We start from the raw sequence: 16,542 nt of genomic DNA, 5'->3' as shown, positions 1-16,542 counted from the left end.
GTTCCTGTTACTCTGTTCTGTTTAATATGTTTTGGAAAACTCTTATGTTCATAGTACAGATAAAAGTTTTTTTAGTTTGAATTTTATCATTAACAATAAGTGCTCTTATTGCCCTAAAAGTGTCAGACTTACTTTGTTCATTTAGGAAAAAGAAATGCCTGCCAAACACCCATCTGAATAACCAGTTTTGTCAGTCATTCTTCAGTAAAAAGTGATGCTCCATGAAAAAAGTGGCTAATTAACCTTGCAACTCTGGCAGCCATTCACTTGATTTTCCTTGAGAAAACTGTCATGTTTCAGTATTTGAAAGTTCATTATGTGAACTTGCCATTTTGTTATATACAATATTAAAACTTAAGGGTTAAAACTTAATGTATTTAATAACTTTTACTATTTCAGCAAAAATGATTTTAAAGTGAAACTGACGTTTTTTTAAAAAATATTGTTACTGCCACTGTGTGATATTTGACAGTGCTGCTTAATAGGCAGAGGTCACTATCACTTTTTCGTTGTCAGTGCAAATTTGATATTCATCAAGTTTTTCCAGGTTAAACCATAAGATTCAAAAAAGTCTTCAAGTCTACTTTTTAAAAAGTTATTCGAGACTTATTGCAATTACCACTTATATTTGTTGCCATATATTCATACTCTTTGATAACCAGTTGGTTCTGGTACTCGATAAATATAAGTAAAACTCAAGCCAGCCATGTCTGTAACTATATTCTTTTATTTGTAAGGCAAAGGTACCACTCAGTAGGCAAAATCTTAACTCAGGTTTTTTTTTCTGTAAAAATTTTAATTCAAAAAGGTACTCTATCATTGGAGAGAGTCAGTGCAATGATTTCTTTTACTGATTTTGCATCCTACAGGCATTCAATAAAGTTACTTCTATAGGAAGTGATTGCTTTATTAGCTGTTGTTGGGCTTCTTCACTAAACATAACATGGTATCTGCCTGTAAGACACTTCATTGGCTTTTTCATTTGTAATTTGAAAAGCTGTACTAAGAGATTTTTGGATTTAAAAAATTCAATATCAACATTTTAAAAACTCAATTTCTTTTTTCTCTAAAGTTTGAATGATTTGTATCAAAATGATATCACTGGCATGATAATATTTTCTAGAAGTATTATTGTGAAAGATAAATTATTATCATTTATATGCTGAGAGAAAGATAGCTTTTATTCTTATGTTTTTATTTTTTATTTACAGCATCTCTAAGTTTCTTTGGACTAGATTTCTTCCATCTGTGAGTTAGAAAATTCTCTGATGTGTCATTTTATATTTTCCCAATGTCTCTAGAGTTAGAAATTGGCAGCTGTGACTTGAGAATATGAATCTTCTTATTACCCTTTCGAAGAAAATGATCCCATTCTTAAAAATAAGGAAAATAAAGCAAACTTTCTTTATTTAATCCTTAATAAGTACTATAAATTGTAAAGCTGTGACAGTTTTAAATAAAAATTTAAAAGAGGGACAGAAGATTTAGCACAGTGGTAGACTGACTAGTGTGCACAAGACCCAGGTTTTTTTTCCCAGCATAGCAAAACAAACAAAAATTAGAATATTTTCAAAGAAACATGAGACTATTTTTGCAAAATTTCTTGTTTTTTTCACTTAGATGCAAGGAAAACTTCATTAATTTAAAAGAATGATCCATTGGATCTAATGTTATTAACATATATAATGAGAACTAGTACAAGCACAAAAGAAGTAATGAAAACAAACTAGTATCTGTAAATAGCACATTCATATTAGAAATTTATTACTTTAAATAATTCTAGAGCATGTGAACTAGCATTCCATTAGCCATCAAAGAGACAATATCATCATATGTCAGGTAGCCCATGAAGAATTTTACTGGATACATGTGAAAGAATAATAGTGAAAAAGGAAAATTACAACTTAGAGTTATTATAAGAATAGTTTTAACTTTAGCTAGACGTGAGAGCACACACCTAAATCCCAGTGGCTTGGGAGACTGGGGCAGGATGATACAAGTTCAAAGCCAGCCTTAGCAATTTAGTGAGGCTGTAAGCTACTTAGCAAGACCCTGTTTCAAAATAAAAAGTAAAAAGATGCTTAATGACATGGCTCAGTCATTAAGCATCCCTGCATTTAATCCCTAGTATGAGAGAGAGAAAGAGTGAGAGAGAGAGAGAGAGAGAGAGAGAGAGAAAGAGAAAATTGAAGATAGTTTTAACCTCCATGGAAAGCCTTTTAGGATTCCTTTAATAATAGCTGTTGCTGTAGAGAATTGTCATCTTTGTACCCCCAGGTTATTTGTGTGTGGGAGGGGGGTGGGAGTGGTACTGGGGATTGAACTCAGAGGCATTCAAACACTGAATCACATCCTAAGCTCTATTTTGTATTTTATTTAGAGACAGGGCCTCACTGAGTTGCTTAGTACCTCCCCATTGCTGAGGCTGCCTTTAACTCCAAATCATCCTGCAACAGCAGCCTCCGGAACAGCTGGGATTACAGGTGTGCACCCCCTCACCTGGTGATTCACCAGGGATAAATGGTGTGACCTTAAGCAAACAGTCAAGGGCAGCAATGTCTTATCTGTAAAATGGATGACAATAATGACTAAATGATAAGATTGATGTAAAAATAAACTTTATATTACCTATAAAACCCTTAGCCCAATAAACAGTAAATACAAATCCCTCAAATCTCATTTTGTGTTACTGTCATTACAGATTCCAAGTCCTTGCTTCATTTAATAAGAAAAACAGTGGAAAATTACCAAACTTTAAATCATCTCTATTATATTATATTTACGTGCAATTATCTTACTTCAGGTCATTGCAAGTCCTTAGTGAACTGAAACATTTGAACCCATCTGTAAGAATTTCATGTAATTAGCATGTAAATTGTTGGAATAAATTAGTTTCAGCATAAAATAAAATATTTTTCTCTAGTGTTTAAACATTTTCTCTGGAAGTCTGTTTTTGTCATTGTTTGTTTTAAGTTATATAAATCAGATAACTCTATCTTGAGGTTTCATTTGTCCATATTAGTGGAAACTCAATGTCAGTGGAAACTCAATGTCTTTTGAAGTATTTGGGAAAATTCAACTACAATATTTCATGAGTAGAATTTCAAGCTATGAACATGTTCAATTTTTTTTCTTGATATTCAAGCTTCTAGTAGACTTATAATTCTTAGCAAATGAATTACATGACAGACTTAGCTAATGTTTTGAGAATAGAGAACTTAGGATTTTAAAGATGGCTACCAGAGTGTTTTAAGAGTAACATTAAGGTGAACATACTTCTTTTTCTGTCAAATGATTTTTCCCCTTTTGTTAAGTACAGAAGCCATCAGTGGTTACTGATATTTTTAAGTGTTTCTTCTTAAAAATATCCTTTATTTTTTGTTAATAATAAACACTTTGCAATATTTTGAGGCATTTAAAATGGATTGAAAATCATAAAATATATTGTATTTAAAATGTCTTCCTAAATATTAATGTTTTGTTTTTGTCTAGTGTATTAGATGGCCAAGCAAAGACCCTTTTTTCCCTTCATGGGTAATATCCATCATGACAATGGAAATATTACAGAATGGCTTAACATAGATACAACCCAGATTGAAATAAAAGTTTAGCACAGAAATAACAGGACTGTCTGAAGAAGTATATTATAAAGCTTGTTTTTCCTCAAATACTCAATAGAATAGCTTGTTTTTTCCTCAAATACTCAATAGAATAGAAACTCTAATTTTTCTTAACATCTCAGAAGAAACTGAAATAGACTTCATTAATAGAAAAAGGAAGGGCTCAGTTTCTCAACCTGCATAACTCATGGAATCAGCTTCCTCTGTCTTCTGCTGTCTCTTTCTGTGACGCATTCCATCCAGCTGCTGAAATGGACTGCCTTCTGGAAATTAAAAACCACATGTCTCAGACCACAGCAGTAAATCTGGCAGAACAGATGGTCCTGGGTGAATTGCTACACCACTGCATAAAACCTTGGGATTTCATCAACAGGCTTTACCCTAAGTAACAGGAATTAGAGTGACAAATTAACAGCTAAACTTGCATGCTTATATCAAAACAATATGTTACAGTTTCTTCTATTGTAATATTCTAATCAAGTGAGAATTATGCTATAAGTCAAATATCAGGTATGCAAATGTACATGCACTCATTTATGGTCTTTTCAAACACTGAGATGCAGAATGAGAATTTAGTGCTACAACTTAGTTTGACTGACTTTGCAGAGGAGTTTCATTTGAAGTCATTGCTTTATTGTACAAACCAAGACGTTTTATTGGTTTGTACACTTGACATCATTCAATATTTTCATTTGCTGTTTCAAGGGGTCAAATAAGAGAACAGGGTGAACAGAAAGGAATTAACATGGGTAATGGTACTAGGAATCTGGGTCTTTGTTCTACCTGTCTTATCCTAACAATGATTCCTAAACAAAAACTCTTCAGATCAAGGAAATCACTGAAATAAAAGAATTTATTAGGACCATTACGGATGCTAGCCAGAAAACAGAAAGGAGAAGGTCCTGGGACCAGTTTCTTCAAGTACCAACAAAAGGAACTGTTCTAGAGATAGTGTTACCTGCAGCCTTCCCCAGGGACCCTGCATAGAGCCTGGCTGGATGCATTAAGCTGCCTGACCACTAGGAAATAGACAAAATATGGAAAAATGAATAGTGAACTTTATGAAGACTGATCTGAGGAAGGAAAACACTGTAACCTACATTGGCTACAGGTAAGAAGGGCAGGATATTGTAAAGCAAGAGACATTTTGGATTAGGAGGGCAATCCATAAAGAGAAGTCTGGCAAAATTAATATGCAAATAAGCTGTGGTGGTCCTGGTGGTTAGCCCTAATGGAACTTGAGCTTTTAACATATATTCCAAAATGTAAAATAATTTTTGTTCTTTTTGGTTTCTAGCTTGTTTCTGATTAACGCCCCCACCCAATATACACACTCCCCTCTTTCCTCCCTTCTGTTTTCTAGCCCTTTGTAATTAAAGTTGGGACATCTCAGTCCTGTCATCACTGTCCTATGATGCATCCACACATCCCTGCTTTCAACTTCACATATGCTGTTGAGTCTATTTGTTAACCACTGAAAATACAGGGAGTTGAACAAAGGCAGTTCTTATCTTTGTAGAGTTTTAATTATAGCAGGGAAGACATGCAAAAACAAACAAATACTTGATTAATTATCTAATTATAGCTCTAGTAAGGGACAAAAGTGTTCATAATAGGACGAGGGTGGTATGGGTCAGTGGTGAAGCCCTTGTCTAGCAGGTCTGAGACCCTGGGTTATATCCCCAGCACTGGAGAAAAAAATAAAAGCTCATGAGCTCAAAATAGAACTTGACCTAGCCGGGGAAGGGTTGGGGAGACTGGGAAGTGTTTCAGAGTTGTAGAATGAATGTTTGCAGGTCTGAATGTATCATCAATCAAACTGTGTCCCAAAGAAAGGGTAGGAATTGACTTGAAGAAGAGGGTATGTGCAGGGAAACCTTGAAAGGGAGGAATCTGGTGACAACAGACTGATAAGGGGGAGAGGATAGTTGTCTCTCCATTGTAGCTAAGGCATTTACAGTCACATAGAAAAACAAATGGGATTTGGACTTAGTTCTGTAAAACTTGCAAGTTCTTTATCTTACAACATAATTTTTCTTTGTTGGATGCAGAGCATGCTTAAACAATTGCTTTGATCTTAAGCTGCAGATTGCCAGGAAAGGTTTTTTGCATTTTTATTCAGATATATTGCAATGTTATCTATTAAAAGTAAGTTGCTGTTCATGTGTTCAGCATCATTCTCTGTTTTGTTTTTTAGTGTTCCAACATTCCAGAGCCTTCCTGAAGAGATCCTTAGCAAGCTTGCTGATGTCCTTGAAGAGGTAATTGTCTTTAACCTTTGAAAGTTTTGAGATGGGATCCAGCCTGCTGGCTTGTCTTCTTTAACAGCTGTGTGATGACGAGTCACAAACCACAGAGACCTTTTAAATTTGTTTTGGGCTCTGGAAAGAGCTGTATATTTTGGCTTCAAATAAAAAACAGCTTAGTACACCTGGCATTTATACACAGTTAGAAATGGGCAAATCAAGAGGGAAGAAAAACTTGTTGTTTTAAATGTAATGTTACCTTGTCTTCCAAGAATGGATGATGGCGTTTTCCCTATTTCAATAAATATGAAGTAAAATTATAGTTATGGCCACCCTGAAGCTTCAGTTTAGCAAATTTATAACAGGAATTTGAGGTAACATGTATATTTTATTATCACGTGATTATATTTTACACACACGATTTCATTCCTGAATGTGGGATGTCACTGTTAGTTTTCTCTGAACCTACATAGTTTTGAGGAAGAGGAAAAACAAAACACATTTAGGCACAATTATGTAATTATATAATATATAGACATATATTAATGCATATGCTGTCTTACCGAGATTCATAATCAAACAGTAGCAGAAGGAAATTCTTCCTGTCAAACTGATAAGTTCCATGTGAAATTTAAAGCAAATTTTAGTGACTCAAATTATTTTCCCATTTTTTAAATATTCATTTTGTAGTTGTAAGTGGACACAATATCTTTATTTCATTTTTATGTGGTGCTGAGGATCGAACCCAATGCCTCATGACGCTAGGCGAGAGCTCTACAACCCCAGCCACAACCCCAGCCTCTCAAGTTATTCTCTTAAAGGTAGTATGCATGTGAGTTTTATTTTAGGTGGAAAAAATTTTAAAAATTATCTTTTTCCTTTTGCTGAGGAAGCATGGATGCATAGATTGGAATCCAAGAACACTTTCTGTGACAGCAAAAAGCTAAGCATCAGTCCAAAGTAGGATGCCCTTGCTCAAGTAGGAATTATAGAGGACAAAGTTGGTCCTTTAGAAGGCTATTTAGAAGGCTAGTCAGCAGCCCTGCCAGAATTATGAGACTTAGACAACTGAAGTGAAGGAAACATTGTGGGTCAGGTTTCTCCTCCTCCTCTTCCTCCTCCTCCTCCTCCTCCTCCTCCTCCTCCTCCTCCTCCTCCTCCTTCTCCTCCTTCTTCTTCTTTCAATTCAGTAAATATTAACCGAGTGTCCTCTATAATCAGGAATTCTGAAATGTTACCGTAAATGAATGGTCTCAGTTCTTCCCTAAGGAAGTTTACAGTCTAGAAAGGGAGATTCATAATAATAACCCAGCCCCCCAAAATTAATTAGAATTATATGCTAATAAAAATATGAGTTACTAAGACTATAAAACAGACACTGACATGGTCTGAGTGGCCATGGAAAGATTCTGGGAGAATACAATGAGTCTCGCTCTGCAGACTAAGCAGAAGTTGGCTATATGAAGGGTTGTTTTAAATTAGAAGGAACTAAATGGGAGAAAAGGAAAAGGAGGAAGTGAATGGATTGCAAAATGTGCCTAGAGAAGAGAACTTGCCAGAGTTAGTAGGTCCAGTGAGATTGAGATACTTAGGTTTCATCCTCTTAGCCAGAGAAAGGTTTAAAAGGAGGAATGGAAATAGGGACAGGATCAGATTAATATACTGCTATGGAATATTCCAGGGCTTAATTGGGCAAGTAAAGTGGAATGATATGCAAATGGTCAGCCCTGGAGCAAAGGGTGATTTAGGAATATGTTTCCCCACTTGAATCTTATTTTCCGATTAATTTGATTAATTCCCTTACTGCCTTCTTAGAATTCAGATTTCATATTGATTATTTTTGCTTATTCTATAATTTAGTGAATGCCTAGATTTCCAGTACTCTCTCCGGCGCTTGGTATTCAGCAATGAAAAACAAATAGAAATCCCTATCTTAATGGAGTTTACATTATTTCAGTGGAAACTTAGGGAAGATAGATGGTAAACAGAGTAAATAATTTCGGGGCTGGGGATGTCGCTCAGTGGTAGTGCACTTGCCTAGCCCAAGTATACTTGAGGTCCTGAGTGTGCCTAGACTGGTATGGGAGCAGGTAGATCATCTAAGACCTTTTAGACCATTGCAGTTATTTTGGCTTTTCCTTTGAGTGAGACGGAAGCCTTTGGATGATTCTAAGTAGAGCAATGCAATTATTGGATATACATTTTTAAGAAGATTGCTATGGCTGCCCTGTTGAGAAAAAATTAAGGAATCCTTGGAATGACAGTAAGAGAAATGCTGATGACTTTGTTTGCTGTGGTAAAAGGAGATGGAGAAATTGTCAAATTCTGACTCATTTTGAAGGTAAAACTGAGAAACTTTATTGTTGCAGTAGATGGGTAGAATAAGAGAAAGAAAGGAATCAAGGATGACCCTGTGTTTTTTATATGAATAATGGGAATGATAGAATTATTAGTTAAAATGGAGAAGACTGGGAGAGGGGAGTAAATGGAGCAAAGAGGCAAGAAACTCTGGAGGTAAGTTGCAGGAAATGAGAAGCTTGAGGATCTTTGGCAGATAGATGGTTTGCTGTAGCATTGTTTGAGTCGCAGGCAGCTGTTGGCTATCTGGGTATCATTAGAGGGGAGTAAATGTGGATGAGTACAAGGCAGAACACTAAAGCAGGTAGCAACCAATTATTATAAAAGTATGAATGGATCTTAAAAACATGTCACTGAGAGAAAACTTAACCAAAGAGATGGTTTCTGAACTATCATTTACTCACATTAAAATATATGTGCATAATAATACATTTTGCTAAAAGTCATTAAAAATAGGATTTTACAAATCAGATACATGTGAATGAATGGCTGCCTGTAGCAGAAGGGGAATAAGGGAAAGCTATGGATAGAGGAGGAGGAGGAGGGGGGGGGGATGAATGATTGAAGAGAATGTCAGAGTAAATTTTTACTGAACCTTATTATTTCCACTATAAGAGATTAGGGAATGAAGAGGAACAAGTAAAAATTGGAGGAAAACTAAAAGCATTTTGTGCCTTAAAATCTAAAGGAAGGAAGTGATATGAGGAAGTGTCACAAAAACTTTGGTTTGGATGTTGTTGAAAAGTCAGGTAGAGAAGTGGGGTTGGCAGGTGGGAAGGGCTAGTGGGAGCAGAGGACAATTGTGGAAGCAGGAGGCAGAGGAAGTCACTCATATAACCTCTTGCATAGGCATGAGAGCCCAGGCTCTCCATGCCTAGAGAAACAGGGAAGGCAGAGGAGCTGGGCACACATGCCCTAGGTGAGTTGATGGTGGCTGGAGCTGTGGAAAAGCTTTTTGGATAGCTACTGTTTTCTCAGTGATATAGGAAGCAAGGGCATCAACTGAGTATGAGGATGGGTAGGTTTGAATGGTTGAAGGAAAGACAAATGCAAGAAAAATGGAAGAACAATGTACTAGGGAAAAGCTTTGGGCTTACCAGGCATTGTGAAGGCATCCCCAATCAAGCAAGCAAAGGAGAGTTTTATTCCAAACTACTGCATCAGGGGAAAGAGGTTGAACTGAATTTCTTGAGAAGGAAAGGTGGTGTGGGTATTTAAGCACTGGGGTGAGCTAGTAAGTAGAAAATTCCTGGAGGAGGACACTGCTGAGGTACCCTAGGGAGGAGGCTGTTCAGTGTGATTAGGATCTCTGTGTTCCCTCCTTGTCTCTTACAGAAGTTAGGCTCCAGTTCTCCCAAGGAGACAGGGAGAAAAGTTTTTGTTTGTTTGTTTCTCTCTTTCTTTTGTATGTGTGTGTGTTTTAAGTAACTGCTGTTATAAAGGGGAGATCTGGATTCTGGAGTCAGGAAGAAGCCTGCATCATCAAGTTTAGAGAAGCTGACCTGGAGGTTAGAGTCCTCTTGGCTTTAGCCCATTGCATTGTTTTTTTCAGCCTCATTTGTTTATGTGGACTCAACTCCGGACAGGCAAAGCATTGTATTTAAGTAGGATTGTTATTCTGCCAAGAGGAGATGAGTGTTTGAGGGAGGGAATATGGAGCTGAAGGGAGAGGGTGATTATAATAGTTGACCCTGGCATTTAAACTGGGGAAAGAGGAGAGAAGCAGTGAAATGATCAAAAACCTATGACAGGTTGCTAGATCAGTGGATTTTAGTATAGAGAGGTTGAAGAATTTTTGGAGTTGAGCTTTAAAAGTGGTGAACTGGAAAGATACTGGAAATGTTTGTTGCTTTAGGTGGCAACTGTGCCAGTAATTCTGTGATCCATTCACAGATTCTTAGCTTGAGGCTTATTGAAGTCAGCTTTCCGTGATTTATTGGTTTCCTTCATCTGTGACTACAAAGTGAAAAGACACCATTGCATTTGACTTCTATGTTCAAGTATTAAAAAAGACATAAGACAAAGTATTGGCTGTATTTCTGCCTGAATGTGCTGACCTGCAACCTCTGTAAATGTGAAACTTCTTTTCCCAATTGGTCTTTTGGTTTTTGCTTGTTTTTGTAGAATACCCTGAAGAACTGCCTGATGACCCTGTGTTTGTTAAAAAAAAAAAAAAAAATCAAACTAAAGCACGAATTCATTCTCCCCATCAACCCCTTTAAAAAAATCAACTAAAAATCCATGAGATCCTTTAATCATTTTCTTTTCCACAGCTGTGAAGCCATTTGCTATGTTTTCTATAACAATAGCCATAACTCTATAAATAATTCTCACCAAAGAAATATTTTTATGTCAGATTTTACAACCAGAATATACTTTAATTTATGTTAGGTCATTTAAGACATTGGACGTTCTATACCAATGATGAATGAAAATGGAAACAGATGATTTGTACCCACACCTTTGTTTTCAGGACATAAAAATGAAGTAAGCCTACAAAATAAAAAGCAGACATGTAAATATACTATGCAGTGCAAATGAATTGTTTAACTAAAGTTGAATAAACAATCACAATGAGAAACTAGATGAAATTATGTATCAGATAAAGTGAGCAAATCTGGAAGAACAAAAGCAATACCACTGTCACATAGCATTAAGGGAACATGCTAGCATAACAATTAGATGTCTTTCTACAAATATCCATAAGATGAAAGAATCCTAGATTATTCTGAAAGGAAGGGAATACAGCCTTCAACAAAGATGTTTACAGCTTTGTTCATTCAACAAATACTTAGGGAGCATCTGCTGCATGCCAGGAATTGTTCCAAGCCTTGGGGATTCAAGGCCCTTTTCTTCCATAGCATATGCTCCAGTCTATGATACAGAAGATAAATTAGTAAAGAACCTACCATCAAGTGATAAGGCCACTCTGAAGTTATTGTTAAAAGGAAGCCATTACAGAAATTAAATTTAGCAGAGATTATTTGAGAAAACAATTTATGAACCAAAATAGTCTGGACCAAAAATGGGTTAGAGCTCTTCACCTCATCACAGTTGCAGACTCTATTTATAGCCACAGAAAAGGAAACACAATACAGAAAAAACTTGATTGGCCTCCATTGGCTTTTGCCTTATATAGTGAGATTTTGGCAACTTTGACTCAGCTTCATCATAGGTATACTTCCATTTAGATTATAGATCACTTATACATTAAATTAGATAGCAGTTCATTATGTACAGATTAACCCTTAGGCTAAATTTAAAATATGTATGAAGGCAGCTTTAGGTCAAACTTGAATTACCATCACCAAGGGAAGATGATATTTAAGTCAAGATATAAATGAAGATATGGGGTGCCCTATGTACCAGGGAGAGGGAAGGACAGATATGTTTTTTGTAGGATTGAGTTTGCTCTCCTTAAAAAACAGAAAGATTTGTAGGTGGTAGAGTGGGGTGAGAAGAGACTACAGAAAATTCAGCAAGAAGGGTTTGCCCATCAGGATAAAGTTCGGTTTTTGTTCTAAGAACCATAAGAAAGTGTTCAAAACAGTAAGTAGTAAAGTGACAATATATGTGTTATGTTTTAGTGTTCTATCTCAACTATTATGAAAAGAATGGATTATAGAGAGGCACCCACATCTACACACTAACCCAGGTGAGGATGGATGGGTTATAGGTGGATTTACTTTCTCATTGGCAATTTCATTTCTTATAGTCATCATGAAGCAACACTTACAATATACAGGTAAAGAGTTTTAAAGATATGGACAGGGGAGACAGGAACTGAGAGAAATAGAATGTAACTAGATAGAGGGGTGAACATACTGACATTAAAAAAAGTGATTTAGATGGGTACCTACGACAGAAGAATATAATATTTGGGAACTCTTGTTCTGGAACTGGAGAGAAGCCTTCTCTCTCCAGTAAAGTGAGCTGTTTCTGCCTTTGCCCAGCCCAGGCCTCCCCTATCCCTATTTATAGTTCCTGGAATGGATTACCTACTTGTATTTTCTTCCTTTTGAGGTTATAAAACAGGAACGAATCTCCTTATTTTTAGTGTAGCAGTTTAATGCTCCTTTCTTTCTTTCTTCTGTATGACATAGTAGAAGTATTCCCTTTGCATACTGAATTTCTCACCCATTTTTCAGAAATGTTTGAGTTTTCTCCAGTCTCTGCTGTGGTTTGGATTGAGTTCCCCAGAGGTCCATATGTTAAAGGCTCAGTCCCAAAGCTGGAGCCTTTGGGAGTTGGGGCCTTGTGGCAGGTCCTTAGATCATTGGGGGTGCTATGGAACCTCCAAAGGAACTGTCAGACCCTGGGTCTCTTCCTCTTCCTTTTTGCTTCCTGGTTCATGAAATGACCAGTTTTCTCTGCCATGTGCTCCTGCCATGCTGTGCTGCCTTCAAAGGCCTGAAGAAATGGGGCTCTATAGTCTTGGACTGTAATCTCTAAAACTGTGACCCAAACATTTTTTTCATAAAATAATTCTCTCAGATGTTTTGTTATATTGTAATGGAAAACTGATTGTTAGAGAGAAGTTATGGAGTTTCTTTTTGTTAGTTTGTTTTTGTTTGGCTTTTGAAACAAGTGTCTTACTATGTTACTCAGATGGACTCAAACTACCAAGCTCAAGTGATCTTCCCACCTCATCCTCTCAAGTACTGGATTACAGGCCAATGTGACTGTGACTAGCTCTATTTACCTACTCTTCTAGATAGCAAGAGGTTCTTGGTGAAAGACTTATTCAGACCAAAAACAATTCTAGATTGTGTTTTGTAAAAAACAAATTGAAACAATTTACTTTGCTCAAATTATTTACCTTCATTCTCACCACAGTATGTTCTTCTCAGTCCTAACTGACTCAAATTAAGATGTAATAAATATCAGAGATTATTTTAAGAATCCAATGTTTTGTTTGGCAGAAAAGTCATTTTTAGTTTATAAAATAATCTAAAATGTTTAAGTACAGGTAGGGAACAGCAAACTCTGATTTTGTTGACCTAACCTCTAAACTACCCTGTATAGAAGTGAAAATATGTATTCGAATTAATCGAATGTATTTGAATCTATTTTGAGTGTCTAGGAATTACCTGTAAGTGGGAAATATGCAAAATTGTGAAGTATAATCTCTTCTTATCATAGCAAGGTGACAAACGTTCCTGCTTCACTTATGTACACTTTAATTAGTGTCTACAGATAAATTACATTTTCTTAAATGTATTGAACACTCACAGCTAATCTCTAGCGCTGTATTAGTGTCCTTCCTTGTCACTGACCCAAACACAATAAAGAAACATCACTGTGAATAAACTCAATGTTTAGTATTTATGCAGATGTTGGGACTGTGATGACATCTTTTAAAAAAGAGGCAAACAAAATGCTTTTTCATAGAGATAAGGAACAGGGATTAACTTAATATATCACAAAGAGTACTCAAAAATTAATTTGAGTGTGAATTATATTCTCACACATGTAAGTGTACAAGTTTTGCTAACTCAAGGGAAGACTTATATTTTATTGAAAATGGGAGAACTAAATTAAGTCAGCAAATTCACTTTTCAACACCTGGTGTCAATAGTTTTCCTTTGTGAGAATAAAGGAAGTCAAGCCCTGATACTGTGTTCAGAGCTCCTAAATGGAAAAAAAAAATGCATATCAGAACCACTTATTTGTATTAAAGTCTATTTTATGTTCAATTTCCTCTTTGAAACATTCAACGTGTTTCAACATTCATTCTTCCTGGGATAAAAGACTTCTGCTTCAACAAACTTTTAAGAGTTTTCTACTTTGTGGTCTACTTCACATGATTGACTCGTGGACACACATGAACCTAAATAATGATTTGTTCTAATCTGTGTCCCTATTTACATTTCTGTCAACTGTGTATTTATACTGTTGTGACACTAACAAGGTCTTCAACAAATAGCATTCCCCAGACTTCTTAAATTATTAAGAGGGGCATTATAGAAAGTAAGAAGAGATAGCAACAACCAAAGAAAATATTTTTCATTCATTATTGCTTGACTTAGGAAGCAAATATAATATATATAACATAGACACTCTCTTGGAAAAAGGAGGGTTACATAACCTAGACACTTCTCTCTAATGCTGATCCAGTGGGCTAATTAAATTTTGTTTTTGCATGTTCCTTGCTCTTACCATCCTGTGTTGATGTCTTCATAGACTTCTTTGCATTCTCTCCTGTTGTAAGGCAGGAGAAAAGTCCTGCCTTTGGTGGAGTTTTTGCTATGCTATGAAACTTTCTCCTTTATCATTCTAAACAGGCCAAGATTCTTCAGGAAAGAACTGATGAAGTGGACAGGAACATTATTAGTTCCCTTTGAAACCTATTGTTTATAACTAAACTTTCCTTTCCTTTCTCAAAGCCAAGCTGGAGGGAATTCAAAGAACCTGTTCTTTCTCAATTGCTCTAGCCTACAGTACTCTGAATTTGGGAATTTAACATTTTGTTTGTTATCCCTAGTGTCTTCCTATTCTTCCTTCAGATGAGGCAGATTACTGCTTTTGAAGGGGGAAGGAAGTAGAAGTATATGTGTGTGTGTGTGTGTGTGTGTGTGTGTGTTGTGTGACAGGGTGGAGGATGAAGAGGACACAGGAAGGAGAGCTTAAATGCAAAGACAAAACCTTCAGTTCAGTATTAACATCACATCTTTTATATATATATATATATATATATATATATATATATATATATATATATATATATGGAGAACATGTTTGCCAATCATCTCCGTAATAAAGAACTTATATTCACAATTCTTAAAGGACACTTACACCTTACTGGTAAAAACATAAACAATTAAGGGATGAGGAAAAATCAGAGTTGCATACCTCTAATCCCTGAAATTCTGGCAGCTGAGGCAGGAGGATCACAAGTTCAAAGCCAGCCTCAGCAACTTAATGAGGCCTTAAGCAACTTAGCACAACCCTGTTTCAAAATAAAAAATAAAAAGGTCTGGGGATATGGCTCAGTGATAAAGTGCCCCTGGGTTCAATCCCTGGTACTTAGATAGATAGATAGATAGATGGATAGATAGATAGATGGATGGATAGAAGAAATAAAGAAAAAAATGAGGAAAGAACTGGATAGATGTTTCTTCAAAGAGAGGATATATGAAGTTCCAGTATGTAAACAGAAGGCTTCTTGATATCATTAATCATTTGTGAACCTCAAATCAAAACCATAATAAATCATATCCACTAGGATGACTGGGGGAAAAAGATGGATAATAACAAATGTTTGCAAGGATATTAGAGAAATTGGAACCCTTATATATAGTTGAAAAGATTATAAAATGGCAGAGCTTCTTTGGAAAATACTTCCTTAAAATATTAAACACAGGGTTTCCATGTGACCAGGAAATTTAACTCCTGTGTGTATACCCAAGAAAAGCTTATATCCATCCAAAATCTTGCACACAAATGTTCTTTGTAGCATTATACTCCATAGCCAAAAAGTAGAAGTAACCCAAGTGTCCACTGACTAATATATAGATAAATGACATATTGTATATATGTCTATTCGATTGAATATTATTTGGTCATAAAAAGGAGTGAATTACTCATATGTGCTACAATGTGGATGACCTTGTAAACATGATGCTGAGTAAAAGTAAAATGACACACACTGTAGAGATCCATTTACAGGAACTTTCTAGATTAGACAAATCTAGAAAGACAGAAAGTAGATTAGTAGTTGCTAAAGCTAGTGAGAGGGAGGGAAATGAGGAGTACCTTTTAATGGATATGTAGGTATTTTTTCTTAGAGTGATAGAAATATTCTAAAACTACATTGCAATGATCATTTTTTAACATTTTGCATAGTCTAAATTCATTGAATTATATACTTTAAACAGGTAAATGTTATAATCTGAATTTTTCTCAATAAAAATGACAAGAAAAGTAAATATGGGCTTTGACTCTAATGGTGATAACTTTATTGAAAGAATGGTTTCGGGTTGTAAGGAAAAAGTGCACTTGGGGGGCTACATTTGTGCTGGCGGCCATGTAAACATGATAGCAAAGCATAGTTTAAAATTTTAAATATGAGCAGAAATAATATATAGCTGAAAAGTGGAAATGTAGAAGATTTTTGTTGGGATGTTGTAGATACTTATACATTGATCTTGTGTTTCAACAATATTGACATTTCTGCATCTGTCTAAAATATTGTTCAATTCTATTCTCAACAGTGATCTTTCTGATTCTAAGCCTTGTTCATTATCATTTCACAGTATATAGAGAAGTCCCTCTATCATATGTCCTTGGTCGATTTAGCTATCATTACATAGAAAAGA

At 35.7% G+C, this 16,542-nt stretch overlaps 1 protein-coding gene across 2 annotated transcripts in view; it reads left to right on the top strand.

Moving 5' to 3' along the window:
- Positions 1 to 16,542, top strand: part of Prkg1 (protein kinase cGMP-dependent 1) — a 1,145,359-nt gene that overhangs the window by 835,189 nt on the left and 293,628 nt on the right. For both annotated transcript variants that reach the window (XM_076834291.1, XM_076834290.1), the window contains exon 5: positions 5,818 to 5,881. In XM_076834291.1, coding sequence (XP_076690406.1) covers positions 5,818 to 5,881 — 64 coding nt within the window. The remainder of the gene's footprint in view (positions 1 to 5,817; positions 5,882 to 16,542) is intronic.

Source organism: Callospermophilus lateralis, chromosome 15, assembly GCF_048772815.1.
Source record: "Callospermophilus lateralis isolate mCalLat2 chromosome 15, mCalLat2.hap1, whole genome shotgun sequence".
Taxonomy (NCBI): Eukaryota; Metazoa; Chordata; class Mammalia; order Rodentia; family Sciuridae; genus Callospermophilus; species Callospermophilus lateralis.
The sequence above is the reverse complement of the archived record's forward strand: the minus strand, read 5'-3'. Positions and strand labels throughout refer to the sequence as shown.